The following is a 21578-nucleotide window of genomic DNA, read 5'->3' as shown; positions in this document are numbered from 1 at the left end:
CTGTTCAGTGGGGTGAGGAGTTTCAAAGCAGGGTTCGAATGCTCTGCAGATCTGGGGTGGGCACAGCGCTGCCCATGCCCACAGCATGGAAACGTGTCCGCATGCTGAGCTTGGCTGGGATTCCAAATTGCAGCATTTCCCCCAAAATGAAATATTAACCACCATAATCATCCTAATATGAAGAGCAACAAAGCCTCAGCCAATGCTTGCTGCTGACTGTGAGATGTTTTTTCTATAAAATAAAACATGCTTCTAACCTCAGTGCTGCTTCTGGATAAGCAAATGAAATATTTTTCTGGCTGACCTTATCAAAACCTTTTCTTTTCTTTTCATTTCTTTTCTCCTTTCTCTCTTATTTTCTCTTCTTTTTCCTCTCTTCTTTTTTTCTCTCCTTTTCTTTTCTCTCTTCTTTATTCTCCTTTTCTTTTCTCTCTTCTTTTTTCTCTCTTCTTTTCTCTTTTTCTTTTTTCTCTCTTCTCTTTTCTTTTTTCTCTTCTCTTTTTTCTTTTCACATGATTTTGTCACAATCGGTGCATCCCTATGGGTCACTTCAGCTGGAACAAGCCTTTGCGCCAACCCAAGCCTTTACAAGCAGGGGGCAAGGACAATGATTCATGTGGCCATACCAATACAAACCCATGCAGGCAATGCCCCAGTCCTGGTAACATTTTTAACTGGTGATTTTACATAAATATTGTTTTACGATGATGGAATAAAAGAAATGGGGGCTGTTGGCAGGAAACTGGAGCTTCTGCCACTCCTCCCTGCCTTCCCGAAAGAAAAGCTAAATTTCCCATTTCCCTGCCCATCCTGCAGACATAATGCCGTGCTGCTATCGTTTATACATAGGCATCAGTAAAAGATGAACCACAGAGAAATCAGTGTAATTCTCCTTTTATTTTTACTTTACCGTGAGTATGTAACAGCATCACACCCAAGTTTATGTTTGTTTAAAAAAAATCATACTGTATTTTTCCCATTGTTTAGAATAAATGGTAAAATTGTAATAAATGTAAACTGCATTTGGCACCATTTGGATCAATAAATAAAATATTTTTAAAAAAAGAGAGAAAGAACGCATTACGTAGATGGCACACTATGGTATCTAAATAAATAACATAAGTTACTTTGAATAAATAGAGCGTATCTAAAATATAGATGCATTGCATCAACTTCTGCAGATGGTCGGTCAGACCCAACTATACCAGAAGGGAAATGGATCTACGCAGACAGTGCCGAGCAGAGCCATGGAGGCAGGGCTGCCTCCGCTTGTGCCCACCCTGCTCCCACCTGCAGTTGCTAAACCTCTGTGTTTACCTCTGTGGGTTTTTTTTCCCTTTTTATCCTTTTTTTTTTTTTTTTCCCTCTTCTTGGGCCTCAAGTTTGAGGCTACGCCTTGTTTAACCAAGAACAAAAACATGTGGTAGCCCTATTTATTGAGAGAAGAAGGCTGAGGTTTTGAATACCGATGAAAAATAATTTGTCTTGATAAACTGGGAAAAATGATTTCTTCCCAGCAAGTTTCTGGACCTGTTTAAATAAGGAACACGATGTTTGCCAGTGCTTTCATCAAGTGGAAACAATGATGTTAGGCCCATTTCCCCCTCACAGATACCAAATCGGGAGTGAGCCCGTTGTCAGCAAATGGGATCCCGACTGATGCAAGTGACAGGCGGAGCCGAGCCAGAGCCAGAGCCAGCGCTGCTGCGCCTCGCACGCCTCCGGCTCCGGCCAGCATTACACAAACACAGGCACGTTCATATAGAGATGTGTATAGTAAAACACAATGAAACGTCCCATAACTCATTGTAGGAGAGCCGGGATAACATAACACTCATATTTTGAGCTGTCACCACCGGAATAGTTTTAAACATCTTGTGTTTCCAAACCTCTTGAGTTTTCAAACTCTGTGAAACACCCTTGCCTCCTGCCCTTGCGGGTGATGCTGAAGCAAGGCTGCAGCAGCGGATAGGCAAGCTGCAAGAAGACACAAGAATCCTAAAACCACCCCCTGAGAGATGTGGCACACCATTGTTATTATTAACAATAAGTAATGCATGGGATGACAAGGAAGGGAGACAGATGAGTTTTTGCTGTAGCTTTGAGGAGGGAATTTTCCATCCTTTTGCCTTTTCTGCATTGTAGACATTCTTACAGACAGCTCCAGCTCCTATTACAGCAGAGAGGGCCGGAGAAACGGAAAGCATTAGGGAAATATCAGTATTTCTATTGGAACCACATTTCTCTGCCCAGGCAGCAGCAGCACGGCACAGGACAATGTGGGCTGGGCGATGCTCCTGCAGCAGCACAGGGTGGACTCAGTGTCACCAAGAGGACAGCCCCAAGCAACATGCACGACAGTGACAGGCAAGCCAAAACCACCCCCAGGCAACAGCCGCAATGGGTGTGCTCAGCCCCAGAACTGCTCCAGGAGCCTGTGGTCGTGAAGCCCAGCTGCAGCCCAGCTGCACTCCAAAAACCCCACGCTCAGCACACTTAGCCGCTGCGCCATCAGCAGTGAATGTCAGCCACTTCCCCTGCTCCTCTGTGCAGGCGGGATGCTGATGGGGTGAAAAAGAGGGGGGGTGAAGGGAGGGAATAAAGGTTCAGCACAGCTATTTGCATTGATTTGCAGCGTGCACGCATTCCATCAAGTTTTCCCTCGTGGGCCCGGACTTTTGGGGCTGGGGTGCCCGAGCCCCTTCACCTCCCCACTGCTCACAGCCAAGGGCAGGCAGGAGGATGGGACCTTTGGCCTCATCCCTCATGCCAGGTCTGCTCTCAGCAGGCACTGCTGAGCTCTTGCACATCACAGCACCCTAAACCACCCTGATATTTCTCAGAACTTTCTACAAACAGGCTGTAAACAGACACTTGGGCAATGCAGCAGTTATGAAATCCCACAAGCACCTCCCTGGGCTCAGGACAATGCAGGCAGGGGCAGCTGCAGGGAGCCCATCTACAAACCCTCCTTACACGGGGCCCGGTGCTGCACTGCTGCTGTGCTGTAGCACCTTCCCTTCCTTTAGTGCTCAAGTTCCTGCCTTTTTTTTTTTTTTTAACTGGAGGCTTCTGCAACAAAACTAATTTTAGTTTTATAGTAGTAAGAACTGGAAAGCACCCAAGCCCTTGAGAGTGCCGTTATTATTATTAGATTTGGGTGTATTATTTTTTTTTTTAGTCAGGAGTGAGTCGGTTATCTGCCGTGAGCAACCACACTGATAGTGCTCATCTGCTGCCTCCATTCTACTCCTACTGCACAGCCTCTGGCTGCTTATTTTGGGGGACATCTTTCTCATTCCCCTTCCATGCAACCCTCACAGTGCTGCGGCACTTTGCAAAAGCATTTTGTGAGCAGCCAGCTCTGCGCACCTGCGGTGTCACACAGCTTTCACCATCTCAGCAGCATTTGTGTCCCAGTGTGCATCCGCCCGGGCCAGTGCCCCGCAGACAGGCTTTGCACCCCATGCCAGTGGCAGCGTCTCCTTTTCCCAGTCGTGAGGGGGAAAACTCAGCGTTACAGAATGCAGACTGCTTTCACGGGGACGCTGGGTGCACGGCCAGCCCTGCTGAAGGATGGTGTTTACATTGCATCGCTACATCCTGGCTCCGCTCAGCCAAGAGTGGCTGCTGGATGGAAAGCACAAAGCCAGCCCGGCCCTGCACAGGGGTCAGGCAGCTGCTGCCCCCCATCCCCCCACTGCCTGCCCTGTCAGGGGGAGACAGGGGCTGCTGTGTCCCCCGCGGGGCTGCACCCCAAAATCCCACACAGCCCCTGTAGCAGCACAACTGCTCCCTGCTCCATCACAGAGCTGGGCTGGGAATGAGGCCACCACTGCCATAGGGGCTGCGAGCAGAGTGTTTTCACTCGCAGTGGTTAATGCCCAGGACATGACACCAATATTCTCCTTCTGTTTATGATTTGCTTTTTCTGGGAAGAAGGCCAAGGGGAGAAAACCCATCAATCCCAGGCAACAAATTTAGCCTGCCCAGAGAATGCAAAAGTCTGCGGTCTCATTTATTTCTCCGCAGAGTAAACAAGAGTGACACTGCTGTAAATGCGAACCGTAGCCAAAGCCCAGGCCTGAGCCCTCTCCCGCGCACAATTTGAGCCCCACCGCCCTGCAAGGCAATGGGAATTACACACGTGCTGCAGCTGGCAGGGCCAGTCTGGCTTTCGGGGGAACCCAAACCGTCGGTGCTTCCAGCCACGCTGCCAACCCAGCTTTGCCAGTGGCCTCGTGGTGCTTTGTCCCCTCCCTGGTGGTGGCACATCTCAAGCCCCACTGCCTGCAGAGGGGTTGAGAGGTTAATCCAGTTACTTCAGATTATCCCAAGTTTTAGAAAGCCAAGCCCAGGCTGCGGAGCGTGAGGTGATCACAAAGCAGGCACCGGGAGTGGAGCCAGACCCTTTCCCCAGAGCACAAACCAGCGTCCGTGCAGCTCTGCTCTACACCAGGGAATCTGGGGGCATGGGACCACCCCTGTGCAGCATAGGGACCCCAGTATGGCTGCAGTGAAACCAGGAAACCCCACACACAGGGCAGCTTCAGCCCATGGGGCTCAGCACCCCCCTGAGGGCACCCGCAGCTGTTTAACACTCCCCATGCCCATAACACGCACTATGCATCTAGCACATCGTGTCCAGCACCATGGCACCACCTGCACAGCCCTGCAGTGCAGCCTCTTGCTCCTACCACCCCACGCACCTGGACTCATCACCTCTGTGCAGTTCACACCTGCCTTGCATCCCCCCTTCAGCTTGTGATGTGTCCCATATGTGTGACACGCTGCGTTCAACACACCCCATATGCATGCACCCCAAGCGTGCAAAGTGCCCTGCGCCCACAGCACACCCTGCTCATGTGTTGCACACCCACTGGCACCCCCAGACCACCCCTCAACGACTGCAGCCTCCGATGGCACTTACAGCTTCCTCTACAGTCCTGTACAGTCACGTCACATGTGTATGTGAGCCAGGAAGCAGCGCTTGGGGATAAACGAGCATCGCAGTCTCTTCTCCTCCCACAGCCCCCACTGCCCCAAATGGGGAGGGTCACTGGGGCAGGCAGCGGTGCAGGGCCCGTCCCCATCCTCACAGCAGACCGTGACCCCTTGGCCTTGCTGCCAGCGGTTCTGGGGCATCGCCTCCGCCTGGCCACCCCGGCCCTTCACACGCAGCCACACTCCTTGGCCGAGAGCTCGTTGACAGTGTAGTAGCGGTTGTAGGCATCCAAGAAGGAGACATCGTCATCATAGGAAAGCGGCCGGCAGCAGGGCCGAGCCCGGACCTTCTCCTTCCTGATCCTCCTCTTGCTGCGTACACTCTTCAGTGAGAGGTCATAGTTCCTGACAGCTGCGTCACAGGTGCCGCTGCAGTAGCGGAACAGCACTGTCTCGTCTGACTCATAACCCAGGCCCAGCTCGCTGACGCTTACCTCCAGCTCCTTCAGGGCACAGGGTTTGTGGCGAGCTCGTGCGCGCTTCATGCGGTTGCCCGCCTTGGGGAAGAGCGGCAGCTCGTGGCCGCCTGAGTTCATGGCCTGGCTGTAGCGCTCCACCAGTGCTGAGATGAGCTGCCGGATCTCCCCCTCTGTGTAGCTCTCGAACAAGCTGCCGTCTGCAAGAGAAGGGGTGGCCGTTAGCAGGTGTCCCCCCTGGTGGGCGTCCCCTGGAGCTGTGGATGTACCCCTGGCTCCCTGTGTAGTGCTGTGTAGTGCTGGCTCCCTGCTCCCTCCATGCAAGGTTTTGCAGAAAATTGCAAAATTGATCTCGACAACATGTTGCTGAACCACAGTGACTGCCTGAACCAGCCCTTGGCTGGGAGGACAGGGAAGACACTGGGCCAGTAGCCACTGCGGGGCCACTCAGTGCCCCAGCCAGGTCGCACCCTGCATGCACGGGGCTGAGACCCCGTGGAGGTACCTTGTTGTGCTGCTGCCACCGCCACTGCCCACAATAAAAAACACACACACACCTCCCTCCCCTTTCCTTCTACTGTCTGCTTTCTCCCCTGCCCGGAGCTGTCCCAAACAGCCTCTTTCCCTGCACAACATCAAGCGCATGCTTAAAAGTGAAATTTGGGGGACAGAAAGCAGTACTGTTGTGCTCATGCTTTCCAGATGACCAGTGGCAGCACTGCTGTGGCCAGGGATCAGGCAGCAGGGCTGCTCCAGCTGGAGCATGACACTGGGGCTTGAGCAGCAATGGCACCTACAGGTGGACACGGGAGGACCCCACGCCTGCACTAAGCTGCACAGGAGAATTAACAGTGCCAGCAACAGTCCTCGGTGGCATCACTCCAACTTGCAGATGTGCAAAAACGTGGTCCCCACCACGAGATGATGCTGCAGAAAAGCCATGATGGGGTGGTGAGAAACACCAACAAACTGAATATTTGTGATGATTTCCTGTTGTCTCAGTGAAAGGGCTGCCCAACAAAATCCCTATGCACACAGCCACGGCCATGGCCGACAAGCAGACACTGGTGGCAACATCTGTGTCCCTTTGTCCTAACCCTGAGGCTAGGCTTGGTCCAACTCAGTGCCAGGAGAAGCATCAAAATGAGGAGAAAAGCATAATTTGACAGCTTGTCATCAATTTCAAAATTTCAAACCAAAAAGAAGTTCTTCTCGTTTGGAATAAAAGCAAACATGCCTGGGATTTCCAGCAAGCACAAAGGGATGAGCACAGCTTTGGGGGAAGTCGCTGCCTCACAGCAGGATGGAGCTGTTCCCCTTTGCTTTGAGCTCCCATTTGACATTTCACATTTTTAAAAACAGCATGGAAATTAAAAGAAACAAGAAAAAGAAAGAAAGCCATTTGGTGAGGGAAAAAAAAAAAAAAAAAAAAGCAGCTTCTTTGCATTAAGATGAGCTGTTTGCATTTGGTTTCCCTGCATGAAGAGCTGATGTGCTTGCATGAAGATTTGTTGCCCAGAGGCTGCGTTTTCCATGCATGGTTTTCTAGGGACCAGTGCCTCCCGACTCCGCTCCTTGCTAAATGCTTGCAACCCACTGATGCAGGAGCAAGAGAGAGAAGGGAGGCAGCAGAGTGAGCATGCCTGGGTGAACACCTGAGGACACAGTGGCATCTATGGGCTCAGCCTCAGGAGAGCCGAAAACAGCCTCTGCTGGTGTTGAGCAGCCGGGGCGCGGGCGCGGCAGCTTACACTGGGTGAGCAGCGAGCTGTGGCGTGGCAGGGCCCGAGGGGGTCTCCGCAGAGCTGCCGGCAGTGAAGAGGAGGATGCCCGTGAGGACAGCGAGGAAGGCAAGGGGCTGTATGTCCGGCTTCCGTTGAACATGTCTCTACAAACTAAAATGGATAACATGGAACTGAGGAGCATCGATGCAATGGCTGCAAACTTCCATACCTTCATCTTAGAGCAAGTCAGAACATTGAAACTCTGCAAAACAGGCAAAACAAATATCCTTATTATATGGCCTTTGCCCGTGGTGCCCTCTCTCACCCCCAGCCCCATGTCTCCAGCCCATCCCCTCCACCCCCGAGACTGGTCCAGCTTTGTGGTGGGGAAACCAAGGCACAGAGATGTACTGCAGCCCCAGGCTGTGCTGCACAGAGAAAAGGCAAAGGTCGCTCTTGGCTGATATGTCCTACTTGGTGACAGTGGGGACAAGGAGATGTCCTCATCCCATGCATCCCTTACAGCAGGCAGCCTCACCAGACACATTTAAGCCTCCTTTCTGGTGGCTGGATCTCCATGTCGCACTGGGGCCAATACCCCAACAGGTGGATGCAAGTAAAGGATGGACAAAGCCATGTCCCACCCCCGCTCCATCGTCCTCACCCTGCACTGAGCCCCAGTACAGCTTGCTCCGCCCCTGCTGGCCACCAGCTTACCCAGGGCCCAGAGCCTACTGGGGTTCAGGGTTATGCTGCCTGACCTCTGCACAAATCCCTGCCCCACCAGTGGACCAACATGGATGCCCCCACTCTGTCAAAACTAGTGAAAAATCACAAAAATCTCAAGAACAGCCCTGGTGCATCCCAGCATCCAGCAACACAGTGGGCAGGAGCAGCGCTAGCACACAGGGACCACAGGCAGGCCAAAATTCGGGGCTGCAGCACGGGAGACAAATCTTGCAAGTGGCTGGGACAAGGCTGCGGATGCCCTTACCTGACGCTGCTGGATTTTGTCCATCCAAAGCAGGTTGGACGTAGTAGGATTTGAGAGGCGCCAGCGCAACCCTGCCAGGCCGTGGGAGGTCGGGTCTGAACGCCTGCTGGCGAGCTGTCAGCCATTAAATCCCCATCAATGCCAGCCCTCGGAAAGCGGCACTGACTCGCAGTCGCCTCCCAGCCCCTTTTTCTCATTTCAGTTCCTTACAAACTCCAAACATTTCTCCTTTTTAAATAAATTTTCCATGGGGGGGGCGGGGGGAGAGGGGAGAAGGAAGAAGAGAATGAGAGGGGAAAAAAAATACCCACAGCCCAGTTTAGCAATATTTGCCAAATAGAATTTACTGGGGGAAAATGTTTATTTTAAAATGGAATTTGACAGATTCACTTTTACCATTATTGTGGAAAACAACGAGAATGCTGTCCCATTGCCAACAACACTTTATTTTACAGGATGCAGATAATTACATGTTAACTAATAGTAATTACATGCCCTGTAGGTTACAAGATAATTGTATAACCCAGCCAGAGTCTAAATATTTTCAACTGGGCTATAAACAATGCCAAGATAGAAAAAGAATAGTTTAGCCATATAAGGAGGTAAGAGCATGAAATCCTGCCGTGGTACCGGGAGGCAGTGCTGGCCAAGACACTGAGCCGATAAGCACCCGCTGCAAAACCCGTACCGTGGCTGCACGAGTCGGGGCAAGTGCTCACAGCTGGCTCATGGGGAGGGCGCACCCAGAGTGGACGGTGCTGGCCCCTTGAGCCCCAGCAAAGCCACCACAGGAAGGACGATTATGGCCGTTGGGTGTTTGCCCCACCATTAATCGCAATGATTAAGTGCCTTCAAGTTGAGATTTCACCTGTGAGTCAAGAGCTCAATCAACTGGCAGGAGCAGAGAACAGGCACCAAAAACACTCAAGGATGTCACACAGATCCCAGAGAGGCATCAGGGCACGGCTGCTAAAGCACACAGGGCTGAGAAAATTGCAGTTCACTCTCAGACAGCATGCAAAATGAAGGGGAATAAAAGCCTTAGGAAGAAACAGCTGCCTCAAGGGAAACATGTAGCAGCAGCTTTGGATGTGGGGAAGGGACATGGCTCGTGGTGCCACTCTGACAGCGGTAGTACAGGGTCCGAGCTAGGCAGGAGATGCTGTGGGCAGGGGCAGGACCACATGGCCAGCCAGCTGCAGGGAAGGGTCTCTGGCTCATTTTGAGCCCCTAACAGTTTAGCAGGGTGGTTTCAGCCTTGCTGCACATCCCATAAAACAGCCTCTTATTTCAGCAGCCAGAAATTGTGTCCCCCACCCGCTTGCTGGTGACCTTTCAAAAGACCAGAACCCTGGCTCCAGTGTGCAAACAATAATACTCACTCCCTCTCTCCCTCTCTCTATATATATTCCAGACTTTGCCTCCAGTTTTTCTTGCTCTAAAATGCCACAGCCCACATGTGGCAACCCATGGCGAAAGCTGAAATTCGAGGGGGAGAAAAGGAAAAGCACACACACACATCGCAGCCCGTGACTCACCCAGGCTGATGCTTGAACTTTGCCCTCCTGTCTTTTTGGTTTCCACCTATTCTAAACCCAGTCCCAGCAACAATAAATAACTGTGAGGGCTCAGGGCTTCTGACACAAAGCTGCGACTGGACAGCCCCACACCAACAGGCACCAGCCCACAGCTGCTTCCACAGGTGGCACTGCTCTGCTGGGCTCTGCTCAGACATCATGGAAAGCCCAGTAGGCACAGCCCCTTCCTTGTCCCCGTCCCCATCCCCAAAGCCCTCTTACTCCCTCCTGCAGAAGAAGTTGGAGCACCCCAAGGACTGGATCTGCTGGGGTGAGCATTTGTGGTACCCAAAGTTTGGTCCCACTGGCACAGCCAGCAAGGAAGCATCAGGGTCTTCCCAGCCCAGACTTAGCGGTCCAAGCAGGTCCTCACTGCTGCTGCTGCTCCAGTCTCTTTGCTATTTCTCTGCAATGCAAAGGTGCAGGCACTGCCTAGCACCACCAGACCCAGGTTGACGTGCTCAGCAGGGCAGGGTAAACGTCACAAGTCCCCGGGGCCAGGCTCTACCACACACCATTCCCTAGACATAGAGAACTGCCACTGGGCTCCATGCTCAGCTTGTCCCACTGGCTCAAAGCCATTTTGTAGAAATGAGGGTGTGAGGCTAGGATGGCTCAGGGACACAGCCTTGACAGAGGGTTCCTGGTGCTCGTGCAGCCGCACCAAATGCCCTCCTGTCCCCAGGCAAACTAAGCATGCCCCAGGCACCCCACTCCACTCTTGCTGTGGCTCTCTGGGATCCAAACCCCCTCAGGCAGCAATGGTTTCACGGGCTGTTGCCACCGCAGGCTGTTCCTGTGCATTTACATCAGCCCTGCCATACTGCCATGCTGCAGCAATGCAGGGGTACTCGTGCCATGGGCTTGCTGCAAAGAGGTTTTGAGTCCTGGCAGGATTTGGGCACTTGCAGCTACGTTACAACCCCATTATGCTCCTGGGCTTGATTAAAGGCCTAAGGCCTTTTCTCTCCCATATTCTGGATAACAGCCCAAAAGTGCTGTATTCTCCTGCATCCTCCTGATCATCCATCAATTTGACCGTACAAGTCCAGCCACGCTGTGCCTGCTGCCAAGCAGGAACTCAATCCTGAAGGAGAAAACCTTCAGGAATGGAAGCATCAGCCCCATTTTGCAGGAGCCAAGTACCAAAACCAAGCCCATGCTCCACCAGCCTCCTCCACAGATGCTCCATAGGTGGAAGAGATGAGGATCTGTGTCCTGACAAACTGGAAATTTCATGAAAAACAAAAGACAGCAGCACAGCCAAGGCTCATCACTTGCCGAGAAGCAGCTGATGATCTTGGCTCCCCCTCTGCTGCAGCTGAGCCATGGGGCAAGCTCCCTGCACTTCTGCCTTGCTCCTAGCAAGACTTCAGATTTCCACCTGAAGGAGCAAGGCTATCCCTTGGCCCTACAGAGCCCTCTGCGGTGCTTCATTGCCCCCACTGCTCAGCAAAACACAGGATCAGCAGAGCCTGATTTTCAGTCGGAGTTTTCTTCACTCCAGCTTCCAAGCACTGGAGTTTCTGCTGCCTTTCCCAGAGAAAAAGGAAAGCAGCTCTCCCGTTCCACAGACGGTACAGAACCCAAATGTATTTTGGCCTGCTTGGGCTTTGCCTGCTGCTCATGCTCTCAGGTTTTCTCAGAGCTCTTCCTTTCCTAAGCACATCCACTTTTCAAGCAGACTCTCACAATGTGCTTCAGCTATCTGCCAGCTCCTCAGATCCTCAACTCCCAATGGTGCAAGGTGAGGGCGAGAAGCCAGGGTTCATTCTTTTACCCTAAATCCTCCTTCCTGGGCGGAAGAAGGGGGAAGAGGAGATGTGCAAACGTTTGGTCCTTAAGCTTCAAAGCCCAGAAGCCAGAGCACCCAAAAGACATTATATTGTAAGTATGACATACATTTTCAGTCAATTCATGCTTCTGGGCATTGATTCATTATTTTCAAGCGCTCAGACTCAGCCGCGCCATGAGAATGGATGAGACCATAGTGGCCGAGGTTTTTGGCAAATGAAACACTTGGAAAGAACGAGGCCTTGATGGGACATCAGAGAGAGTTTCCACCTGCCACACTGTTTATTTTAGTGCCTTACATGGGAGCCAAGCTGCTTTGAAATCCCAGCTCCTCATGACTCACCCTGCAGGAATTAAACAATTTCCACCCTGACTCCATGCTGCAGCAGAGTAGCTCCAGGGCTGCAGCACTCACGGATCCTCCAGGCCCTGAGCTCCCAGCATGGCCCCACACCAAGGACGGCACTGGAGAAGCCTTGAGAGTGAGCAGCTCCCAGAGGCCAAAATGCTGATGGTGGGGATGAGGACACCATGGTGTCCAGACAGACTTTTTCGCAAATGTTTCCTAAGTTTCTGACCTGCTCTTTGGAAATGCAGCCCCCAAATGGCATTGGTGCATCTGAAAGCAGCAGGGCGGATGTTGTGCTGAGAAAGGCTGCAGTGAGACCACCAATACCGCAGGGTCAGAACAGCCCCAAAATGGCAAAACTGGTGGAAAAATTGGGAGCATCAAAAGGAAAAATGCCCCAAGCCCTGATCTGAGCTTAACTGTTGAATTTTCCTGCTCTTTTGACAGTAATCATAGGCAGTAAGGAGAGGAAGACAGAAGATATCCCCATCTCCAGCTCTGTTCCGAGGATTGCTCTGGGAACACAGGATGAGTGCCACCGTCCCCATGCTGGTGATCCCTCGCCAGGGACATGGAGCACCCTACAAGAACCACACGCAGATTTCAGGCACCCAGGCAGGGCAAGGGCTCTGGAGCTGCTCAGCACTTCAAAGGCAAAAATCAGCGGTGCCCAGGGAGCGTCTCCAACCACAAAGCAGCCGCTAGTCTCCAGCCACTCACTCCCTCCCCAGCTCTCCCCACAGGCTCTAACTAAAACCAGAGCCTGCACTCCATATGGTTCTGCTTTTGCCTAAGTGAAAACCAGCCTGGCACGAGGAGCTCCAAAGCTCTCCCTGCAGCCCCACTTTCCCTCCTTCACCTCCCAAAGGGCCAACCGCAGGGAAGCCAGTCCCTTGTCCTCCTTGCTGCTCTGGGCGCGCACAGAAGCCCTGCCCTGCCGCAGCCTCCGCAGAAGCCATAGGGGCTAGGAGGAGGCCAGGAGGGGCCAGGCACTGCTGGTGGTGCAGAGGCCAGCGGCCAAGCATGCAAAGCCGCAGCAAGCTGCGTTGCTCCCACACTGACATGACATCTATATTCAGCCTGAATCAGGACAGGATTGGTTTACGGCTCTTTAAACAGCGGACAAAAATAAATAAATAAATAAATCCCAAAACCAAATGAAACAGAACAAACCCCACAAAGCCACCATGGTTAAAATTAAATTAATAAAAGGCCTTGCCAAGCCCATGTGATACAGCCAAGGGCAGTGGGATGGAGCAGCAGCAGCCACACTGTGCACCAAGCCACTGCAGTGGAGAGATGCCACGGCTTGACTGTGGGTGTGTGGTCTCAGAGCAAGCAGCCAGACTGGGGCGCAGCTTCCTGGACCCACTGAGCTGCCCCCAGGTTGCTGCCATCAGACAGAGCGGCCACACTCTGGCCCCCATCCATACTGCCACTGCTTCCCTTGCTTTGGACTTCAGGGAGTGAAAGTAGCTTAAAGGCAGCCATCTTGTTGCCACCTCCCCACCCAGGGTGCCTTGTCACCCACCCTTGGAGGTGGCAGCCACAGGACGCCCCATGGCCCCGCCACAGCCCCATCCTCTTGGCCTCAGCCCAGGAGCCTGCGGCACTGATGGGGACGGAGCAAACCTCAGCTGCCCTCATCCCTGCCACCTGGCGATGTCCCCACCACTTGGCACCTCTGCCAAGGGGATGACTCCTTTAAAGCCTTTTATAACATTTATAAGCTGAGTCAGTCGGTTCCAAGCAGCAGCAGAAGCCGCACTTTGTGATAAGAGATGGGTAATTAGAGATAAAATTACAGGAAAATGTTTCCTGATTGTATCGCTGTGTCAGCCAGAGCAGGGAGCATGGCTTGTGACAACGTGGAATCACTCCTCTGGCATGGAGCAAGGTGGGAATAAACAGAGACTGCAAAGCAAAATGCTGAGATAACAAACAAACAAAATCAACAACAACACAGAAATGACTGTTTGCTAGTGGGCAGAGTAAATAAAAAATGCTGTGTGAAATCCCTCCTGTCAATCTCAGGAGAATTCTCCCCAGAATCTTTCCCTACAGCAAACCCATGACGGTTCCTGTAGGCCTGCAGGAAATCAGTGATAGCTCAAGCCAAAAAAAACACCAGCAAGAGTGTGCAGGCACCCATGGGTGCCTGCTGCTGCCACACAGCCCTGCTGCTGCCAAACAACGCTGCCATGAGCCTGGCCCCAGCACCCACTACAGCCTCCTGCATTGCCCAGCAGCACTTCTGCAGCCCCAAATGCCCCACTACTGCCAAAACCTGATCCAAATGACAGTTTTTTGAGGAGTGACAAGCCACCCTCTGACACTAAATAACCACGTAATGCCAGAAAGGGGTGGTTTGTTGAAGGAAACTAATTACTGTGGCTTGTTTGGACAATCCCAGTGCCTCAGGAAATAGGGTTAAAAGCTTACATGTTGGCAGAAGGACTGAGCCCGGGCCCCAGATGTGCTCTCCTCTGGGCCAATTTCGACACTGCTTGTATCTACACCCTGCCATGGCACCTGGCCCTAGACAGGGCAGAGCCTCCTCCTGCCCCAGCCAGGGAAAGGCACAGTGGGACCAGGAGGGCGCAGCAGCACAGGGGCAGTGGGATGCCAGGGGAACACCACCTGTGGCCACTCTTGTCTTCTCCACTTGGCAGAGTTTTCCTTCTTTGCAGCCCCAGCTAGCATCATGGCACATAGCGGGTGGCCTCACTGCACCGTACCTCAGTTTCCCCACTGCAAAAATGCCCTTGGAGCATGATGGTCCTTGAGGGACACCACATATTAGTTCCCACCACCTTGATGAACAGGGTGGTGAAAGCAAGACCGCAGGCACTCGTGATGCCACTTCAAGCCTGGCACTGGGGAATCCCTCCGTCTCTGCTGCCCTTTTCCTGATATCTGTTTTTTTTGCACAGAAGGATCCGACTTGTCAAGGCACCCACCAGGGATTACAGTGCTTTGCTGAGGGCACGGAGACCCGATAGAGGTTTGGAAATCCAATTTGCACTAAACTCTTCCAGTGGGTTTTGGATGGTGCATGGCCTAATATCACATTAGCATTTACTGTCCGACTCCAGCAGCCGCTGCCGACATGCTGAAGCACTTAGCACTGCTCCAGAGCTAACAAATGAGGAATTCCTCCCCAGACAGCAACAGCGGCACACTGGGAACGGAAATTTCAGCAATCCCGAAAGGTTGCTTTGGAGGAGGTTCAAAGCTGGGAGATGCTGGGATGAAGAGAGCTGCAGATGACAGGAGTGGGGTAAAGAGCGGTGGGGCTACACGGCACAGCAGGTCACAGCTGCCTGGACCTTTGTATGCTCAGACACCAATGCGGCTGCATGACTCCGCAGCAGTGCTGCCTGCAGCAGTCAGCTGCATCCCCACAACCTGCCCAACATCCTCCTGGCTCAGGGCTTCCTGCGTGGGCTAGGAGGAGCCACACAGATTCCAGAAGCGCAGCGCTTCGCTCTCTGAGCCCTTCCACCAAGCCCCAGGAGTCCCAGGATGGCAACACTCCAGTCTGTCCTGCCTGGCTGCATCTCCTGCTGCTCAGGATCAGTACCAGCAGAGGCAGGAGCATGGACCATGTCCTGAGCAGGACAAGGAGGGCAATGGCCATCAGTCCTTCCCCAACAGCTTGTCACCCCCCGCTTCGTCCTCCATCCTGCCTTGCATCACCGAGCACAACCCCAATTTCCCTGGCTGCAGCCCATGCCAACCCCCAGACCCCCCTCACCCTCCCTGTACCTGTCTGCAGCCTGGGCAGCCCTGCTCCTGCCCTCACTGTGCAGGATGTTGCAAAGGGGCAGATGATGTGGCAGGGCTGCCGGCACTGCCTGCGGCAACAGGAAATTAAAGAAAGCACTACTGGAAGATAATGGTGTAGTGGTTGGAGGAAGAGCCCCAGCAGAAAGAGGGATTGTTGCACATCTCCTGTGGGAGTGGAGCTGGCAGGCACAGCCAAGCCACCAGCCCCGTGGACAAGATCATCCGTCCCTGATCTGTTCCTGGAGAAGGATGGAAGCCAGACTCCATCCCCTGCAAGCCCCAGGCTGGGGAGCTCACACCCCAAGCGATGCTCTTCCAGGGGCACGGCACTGCCAGCATCCCATGGGGTCCTGGCCGCCACTGCCCCATAACACTGGCTCCTTGCTTGGTGGGCTCATTCCACTCAGATCCTGACTGGCTCCTTGCAGCCCCCCCAGGCTGCCTCCCCAGATGTGGGTGGGCACTGAACAGGAGCATCATCCCCTGCTGGGGCTTGGGACTGTGGCACTTGCATCCAGTGTGGCTCAGCAGAGCCGGCAGCGGACTCTCGCCTCCTTCAGCCACATGCGGCAGCTCCACCACTGGCACCATCCCTCCCAGATGGCTCTGTGGAGCTGCTAAGCCTCAAAAATGCACTCTTAATAAGCCAGCACCACTTAGCGAAGACAGCAGCTGCCCTGTTAAATCGGAAGAGAGCCTTTCCTCAGGGACAGGGGCTGGTGGCCCCAGGCGGGAGAGAGTGCCTGATCAGGGGACTAAGGGTGCTGAGGTTTGTCTCTGTGGCACAAGTATTGGTCCCCTGCATTGCATGGGGGCATGCCATTTGCCTCTTTGTTCACCATGGAGAGGGCAGCAGAGAGGGAAAGCCCCAGAGAAACACAAAACGCCCCTGTGGTGCCTTGCTGGGAGCATCCCCTGGCTGCTCCTCACAATGCTGCCAACACTCGGGGACCATGGTGCCACTCGGATGGGGCAGTGGGTTTGTGAGGGCTCAGACAGATGCTCCTGCTGGGGCCAGGAGGGCTGAAGGGCAGGACTGGGGCTCTGCCCCACCCAGGGGTGCCAGGAACAGCGCAGCCACTCGATCATCACCCACCTTCACTAAGTCCCACAGCCCGGGTGCTTTACAGGGGAAGTTCAGGGAGCAACAACTGCCAGCAATAAATACACCACATGCTCCCCGCCAGCCCCGTCTGGCCACAGCCAACAACAACATCATTAAAAGCAAAGAAGCCACCAAAAAACATGCAGAAGCTGTTGCCTGGTCACTGATTTGAGCACTCGGTGCTTTTGCAGACAGCTCTGCTGCTGCGAGCAAGCCCCAGAGATGGGCAGGAGTGGCTCTCGGCCCCAGGACATGACCAACATGCGTTTACTGGTGGTGCCTGAACAGAGCTGCCAGGGCCTGGAGTGAGCAGGGGCGCTGGGCTGTCAGCCCTCCCCAGCCATGGAAGCTCTGGGGCTGGCTGCTTGATCAGCCCATCCCCACAATCCCATGGACTGTTTGCTTGCTTTAAATAGGCTTTGAGAATTGGCTTCGCTCAGTTCCTTCCAGGACACATTTTCTTCCTAGAGAAGGACATGGGATGGGCTTGCAGACCTCCTTAGCCCTCCAACACTGCCTGAAAACCACAATAGGGTGAACTTGAGGGCTCTCTGGAGCCTGGAGCCCTGTTATAGCAAACTCTACTTGCGGGCAATGTCCTTGTTCAGCACCAGGCATCGCCCAGGAGAGCTCATCGTCGCTAACTGAGCACTGTGCAGCCAGGTCCCAGTGCCACAAAGAGATGCTGAAACAGAGCGAAACACAGCTGCTGCTCTAAACTGCTGCTGCTGCGCTGAGGCTGTGCCAGGATACGGCCCCTGGCAGCACTGTATCCCCAGTGAGGCCAGGCAGGGCTGCGCTGCCACCTCCCCACAGCCTGGTGCCTGCATGCTCGGCCTGGATAATGTTCAAAGGAAACCTTTCCTGCTGGAAAAATGTGGTTCTATCCAAATCAAAACACTTCACAAAAACCAGCAGTGATGCGACTGACATTTCTTATTAGGGGACGGACACGCTGGCAACGTGGCCTTTGAACAGCTGCAGAAGGAAATGCTTTTTGTCATCATTTGAGAACAACGCAGTGGCAAATGATTGTTTCAATTTAGTTCTTTGGATGCTATGTTACAAAGTGAGCCTGTTTTGGGTTTCGTGACAAAGAAGCAATGGGAGTGAAACTGCTTGTGGCATTTCCCTTCCCTGGGCAGTGGTGGAGGGGCTGGCTCATTCCCCGTGCTGGGGATGCTCCTTCCTACAAGAGCGTCCTGGCACAACCAGCAGGAACAAGTTTGGGTTTTCTCTTCGCCTCCTCCAGGCTCAGTGGGAAAAGACCATTCCAAACTAGCCAGGTCACGGAAAAAGCTGAGGTGGGAGGGATTCCTCCGGTCTGACCAGCGAACAGTGGGGCTGGAGTAGACCCCTCACCCAGACCCAGGCCTGCATTGCTACAGCAACTTTTGGGGGTGCTGAGGGACCCCGGGCATGGCTAGGGGGGTGGGGGTGGTGGGTGCAGGGAGAGATCCTTGCCACCAGCCCAAGCAAGCTCACCCTTGAGAGCTGCCAGAGCAGGACTACGTGCTACTGCCCCTGTTGGGCTTTGCAAAGGCTCGGTTCCTGCCAGCAGGACTGCGCACATGTGCTTTAGTTTAGACCAGCAATGAAAGTGCCTGTGGCACCAGGGGAAAAAACACAGTGGTAAAACACACCAGTCCTGAGCTGCCTGACTGCACCTCCTGCAACGGGCACTGCGTGCCTGGCCCAGCCTGCCCCCCACCTCCAGCATCTCCCACTCAGTCGAGGTTTGGCCTCACTGGGTACCACAGGCTGCTCTGGAGGGGGAGGATGGCATCACCAGGCAGCTGCCAAGTCTTCGTGACCCCAAACCCATCCCTGCATGGGCAAATCACAGGATGGGGAACTCCGGGATAGGAAGCTGCCTGCCTCATGTGCTTAATGCCACCATGCCAGGTATGTGCATGGCACACAGTGCTGGGGACAGCCAAGGTGGTGCCTTCTCTTGCCACACTACCAGCTGGGCTTCACTTCAGGCTACATACTACATACATTGGACTCAGAAAGTGGATGTTGCAAATCTTAGATCCTCCCTCACAGCCTCCCCAGGGCTGGAAGTCAACCTTAAAAGCTTGCTCCAGAGAATCAAGCCTGACAGAGCTATAGCAGCACGGCACAGCCCTGGGAGCAGGGTTTTACCAGGCAAGCAGGGAGAGCATTGAGCTGTGATTCACATCTGCACCGTGGGAGGGCACCCAGTGCAGCTGCTGCCAGCCCTGCTCCACACCCAGCACTTCCGAGCACCCAGGGGTGCCTACATCCCAGACACTACAGTCGGGATGCTGGAGCAGCTCCAGTCTGCCTGTCCCCGGCTGTGTCGCAGCAAAGCTGGGCCAGGTCCTTTGGCTTACAGCTGAGGGGCTGTATGCCACAAGGGTGCTGGGTTCTCTCCTCACCCTACCAAATTCTGCAGCCCCACAACCCTGGCACAGTGAGTGCCTCCTCTGCATGATGAATCCTGCTCCGAGCAGTTGCAGCTGTGGCTTACTGCACAGCTAGGGGGATATAGTGCAGTGTCCTCCAGGGGTGCACTGCACCTCCTTTGCTCCTCCCTGCAGGCAAGGCAGGAGCTGAACCAGCACTCCAAGATCCAGTGCTATTAAAAAAAAATGAGATTTAGAAACAAACAAAAAGTCTCTTTTCTCCCCAGCCCAACACTGGACCTGCCGATGGAGGCACAGGATGGCCTGCAGTGCACCCCAGCTAGTGGGTAAGTGTCCAGTGATGCCCCCAAGGATGCTCGCACCAGGAACCACAGCATCCCAGAGCAAGGCTTCCACACAGCATTGCCAGCTCTGCTTCGCAACTGGGGACAGTGCTGCAGCAGGAGGCTCTAGGGTAGAACCTGAGGCCCAGTCACAAGAGGCAGCTTAAAAAAGGTGAGTGCTCAAGCCTCTTCTGCTCCTTGTGCAGAGCCTCCCCCACACACATACGCCTTCCCCACCTGGTTGCTCTGCATCTTGCAGCATCTTCTGCTCTTAAACCTGGGAGCACACACGAATGTGGGAGTCTGAATTTGGGATCCACAGGTGATCCTGGCTTTAGAACGAGGACTTCAGTGCGTGGCCAGGACCCACATGCCACTTTTGACAGCCATCAGCCATTCCTCCCACTGCAATAAAGCATGCCCTCAACCCAGCGCCAAATTGTGGATTGGCTCTGCAAGCAATGCTAAGATTTAAATCAGTGCTGGCTACAAGCTACCATATATGTGCAATAAAGACATCTGAGGTCTAGGTTGTTTTTTTAAAGCCTTCGTACAGACCACAGCAAGAGCGGGAAATTCCCTCCCTCGATGCCGGGGTGAAATTCACCTCCCAGCCCCTGCCAAGCTCTGGATGCAGAAACAGCAGCTCGGAGGCAGCTGAACGCTGGCAGCTAGAGCTGGGAGAAAGTGACAGGGCTGCAGATGCAGACAGACCAGCCACAGAGCCTTCCGTTTCTTAAACTAATATTTAGACAGGACACATTTCTCGCCCCCACCCCCACCCCCCCATGCGAACAAACTGCACCCTGAGCCGTCCTCGCCGTGTTTGCGTTTCTGCGCAGCGGGACAGTCTCCAAGTATGAAGCAAACTCCCTCAGCAGCCCCAAAGGCCGCCCCAGCACCAAGCAAGAGGTGGGTGGCTGGGGCTAGCCCCGTTTTTCGGGCTGCTCCCCCCGGGGCGAGGGGCTATGCCCCCCGGCCCGGTCCCACCAGGCTCCGGTGGGGACTCCCGGGACCGGGGCTCAGCACCTCCGTGGCGCAGGGTCCTGGGGCTCGCCTGAGGTCCCGGAGGAGCCCCTTCGACCGTGGGTAGGATCCGTGCCAGGCTCGGAACAGGTGCTCTGTCCCCGCCGCGGGGCTTACCTGGACGCCGAGCCGGAGCACAGCGCTCAGCGGCGGCTCCGTGCCGGGACCGGGACACGCGTGGGACCGGGGGCCGCCATGAGAAGGCTCGGCTCGGCACGGCACGCTTGGGTTCAGACCGGCACGGCTCGCTCTGGCTCGGTTCAGCTCTGGCACGGCACGGCGCGGCTCGGCACGGCACGGGGAGGCCGAGACGGGGGAGCTCGGCCACCGCCTCCTCCCCGCGGCGGGGGGCGGGTTTGGAACGGGCCGGCTCCTGCGCCCCGCCCGGGCCCGCCTCCGCCCAGTCCCGGGCTGCGCTGCGAGGCCGCTCCCGGTGGCGGGGCTGCCCGCAGCCTCACGCCCCCACCACCACCTCCAGCATCACCACCACCACCACCACCTCCACCCCCCGCACCGGCCTCCCCCCCGTTGCTCCCCCCGCATCTTCGGGGCCGCCCCGGACCGCGGGGCTCCGAGCATCCCCTCCGCCGGTACCCGCAGCCCCGGCACAGAGCAATTCACGATGAGTCCCGGAGCCGGCTGAGCCCTCGCCCCCCCCCCTCCCCCGCCAGCCCTCGGGACCCTTCGCCTGCTGGAGGTGCTGGTGGAGAGATCTCAGCGTGCTGCCCGAAGCTAAACCCTCCCCCTTTGCACCGCTTTTCCCCCAAAAACGTTTATTGAACTGCTGCTTGTAAGTCACAAACTAACACCCTTCACGTGCAACGCGTTTGGTTTTCATGTTGCACCATTTTATCTAATCCCAAAGGTTCCTTTTCCTTTGTAGTTTTGCAGAAGAGAAAGAGTTCAGAGCAGCCTGCAGACAAGCCCCCCCCCCACCTCCCCCAGCCTCTACCATACACAGCACTTGGGGACAGTGAAGGAGCAGGGTGACAAATACCTAAGCTGCAAGATCCTGGCCCCAGCTGCAGTGATGCTCTATGGCAACTTGGGAAAAGTCATTCCTAATAATAAATAAATCCAGGTC

The 21578-nt window shown here is 54.5% G+C and overlaps 1 protein-coding gene across 2 annotated transcripts; it reads right to left on the bottom strand.

Annotated features, from left to right (window-relative positions):
* Positions 1-878: 878 nt before the first annotated feature.
* NRTN (neurturin) lies at positions 879-20747 on the bottom strand. 2 transcript variants are annotated; one of them, XM_038169215.2, is made up of 3 exons: positions 20612-20747; positions 7172-7406; positions 879-5620 (listed from the first exon to the last, which is right to left on the bottom strand). In XM_038169215.2, the coding sequence occupies exons 2-3, from the start codon at positions 7377-7379 to the stop codon at positions 5172-5174; spliced, it is 657 nt and encodes a 218-aa protein (XP_038025143.1). In that variant the 5' UTR covers positions 7380-7406; positions 20612-20747; the 3' UTR covers positions 879-5171. The 2 variants fall into 2 exon arrangements, with proteins under 2 accessions (XP_038025143.1, XP_038025144.1); XM_038169216.2 differs by having other exon boundaries at positions 7172-7315; positions 20612-20744.
* Positions 20748-21578: the final 831 nt, after the last annotated feature.

Source organism: Anas platyrhynchos, chromosome 29 (genome assembly GCF_047663525.1).
Source record: "Anas platyrhynchos isolate ZD024472 breed Pekin duck chromosome 29, IASCAAS_PekinDuck_T2T, whole genome shotgun sequence".
Classification (NCBI taxonomy): domain Eukaryota; kingdom Metazoa; phylum Chordata; class Aves; order Anseriformes; family Anatidae; genus Anas; species Anas platyrhynchos.
Note: the sequence above shows the minus strand (reverse complement) of the source record. Positions and strands in the feature narration are given on the sequence as shown.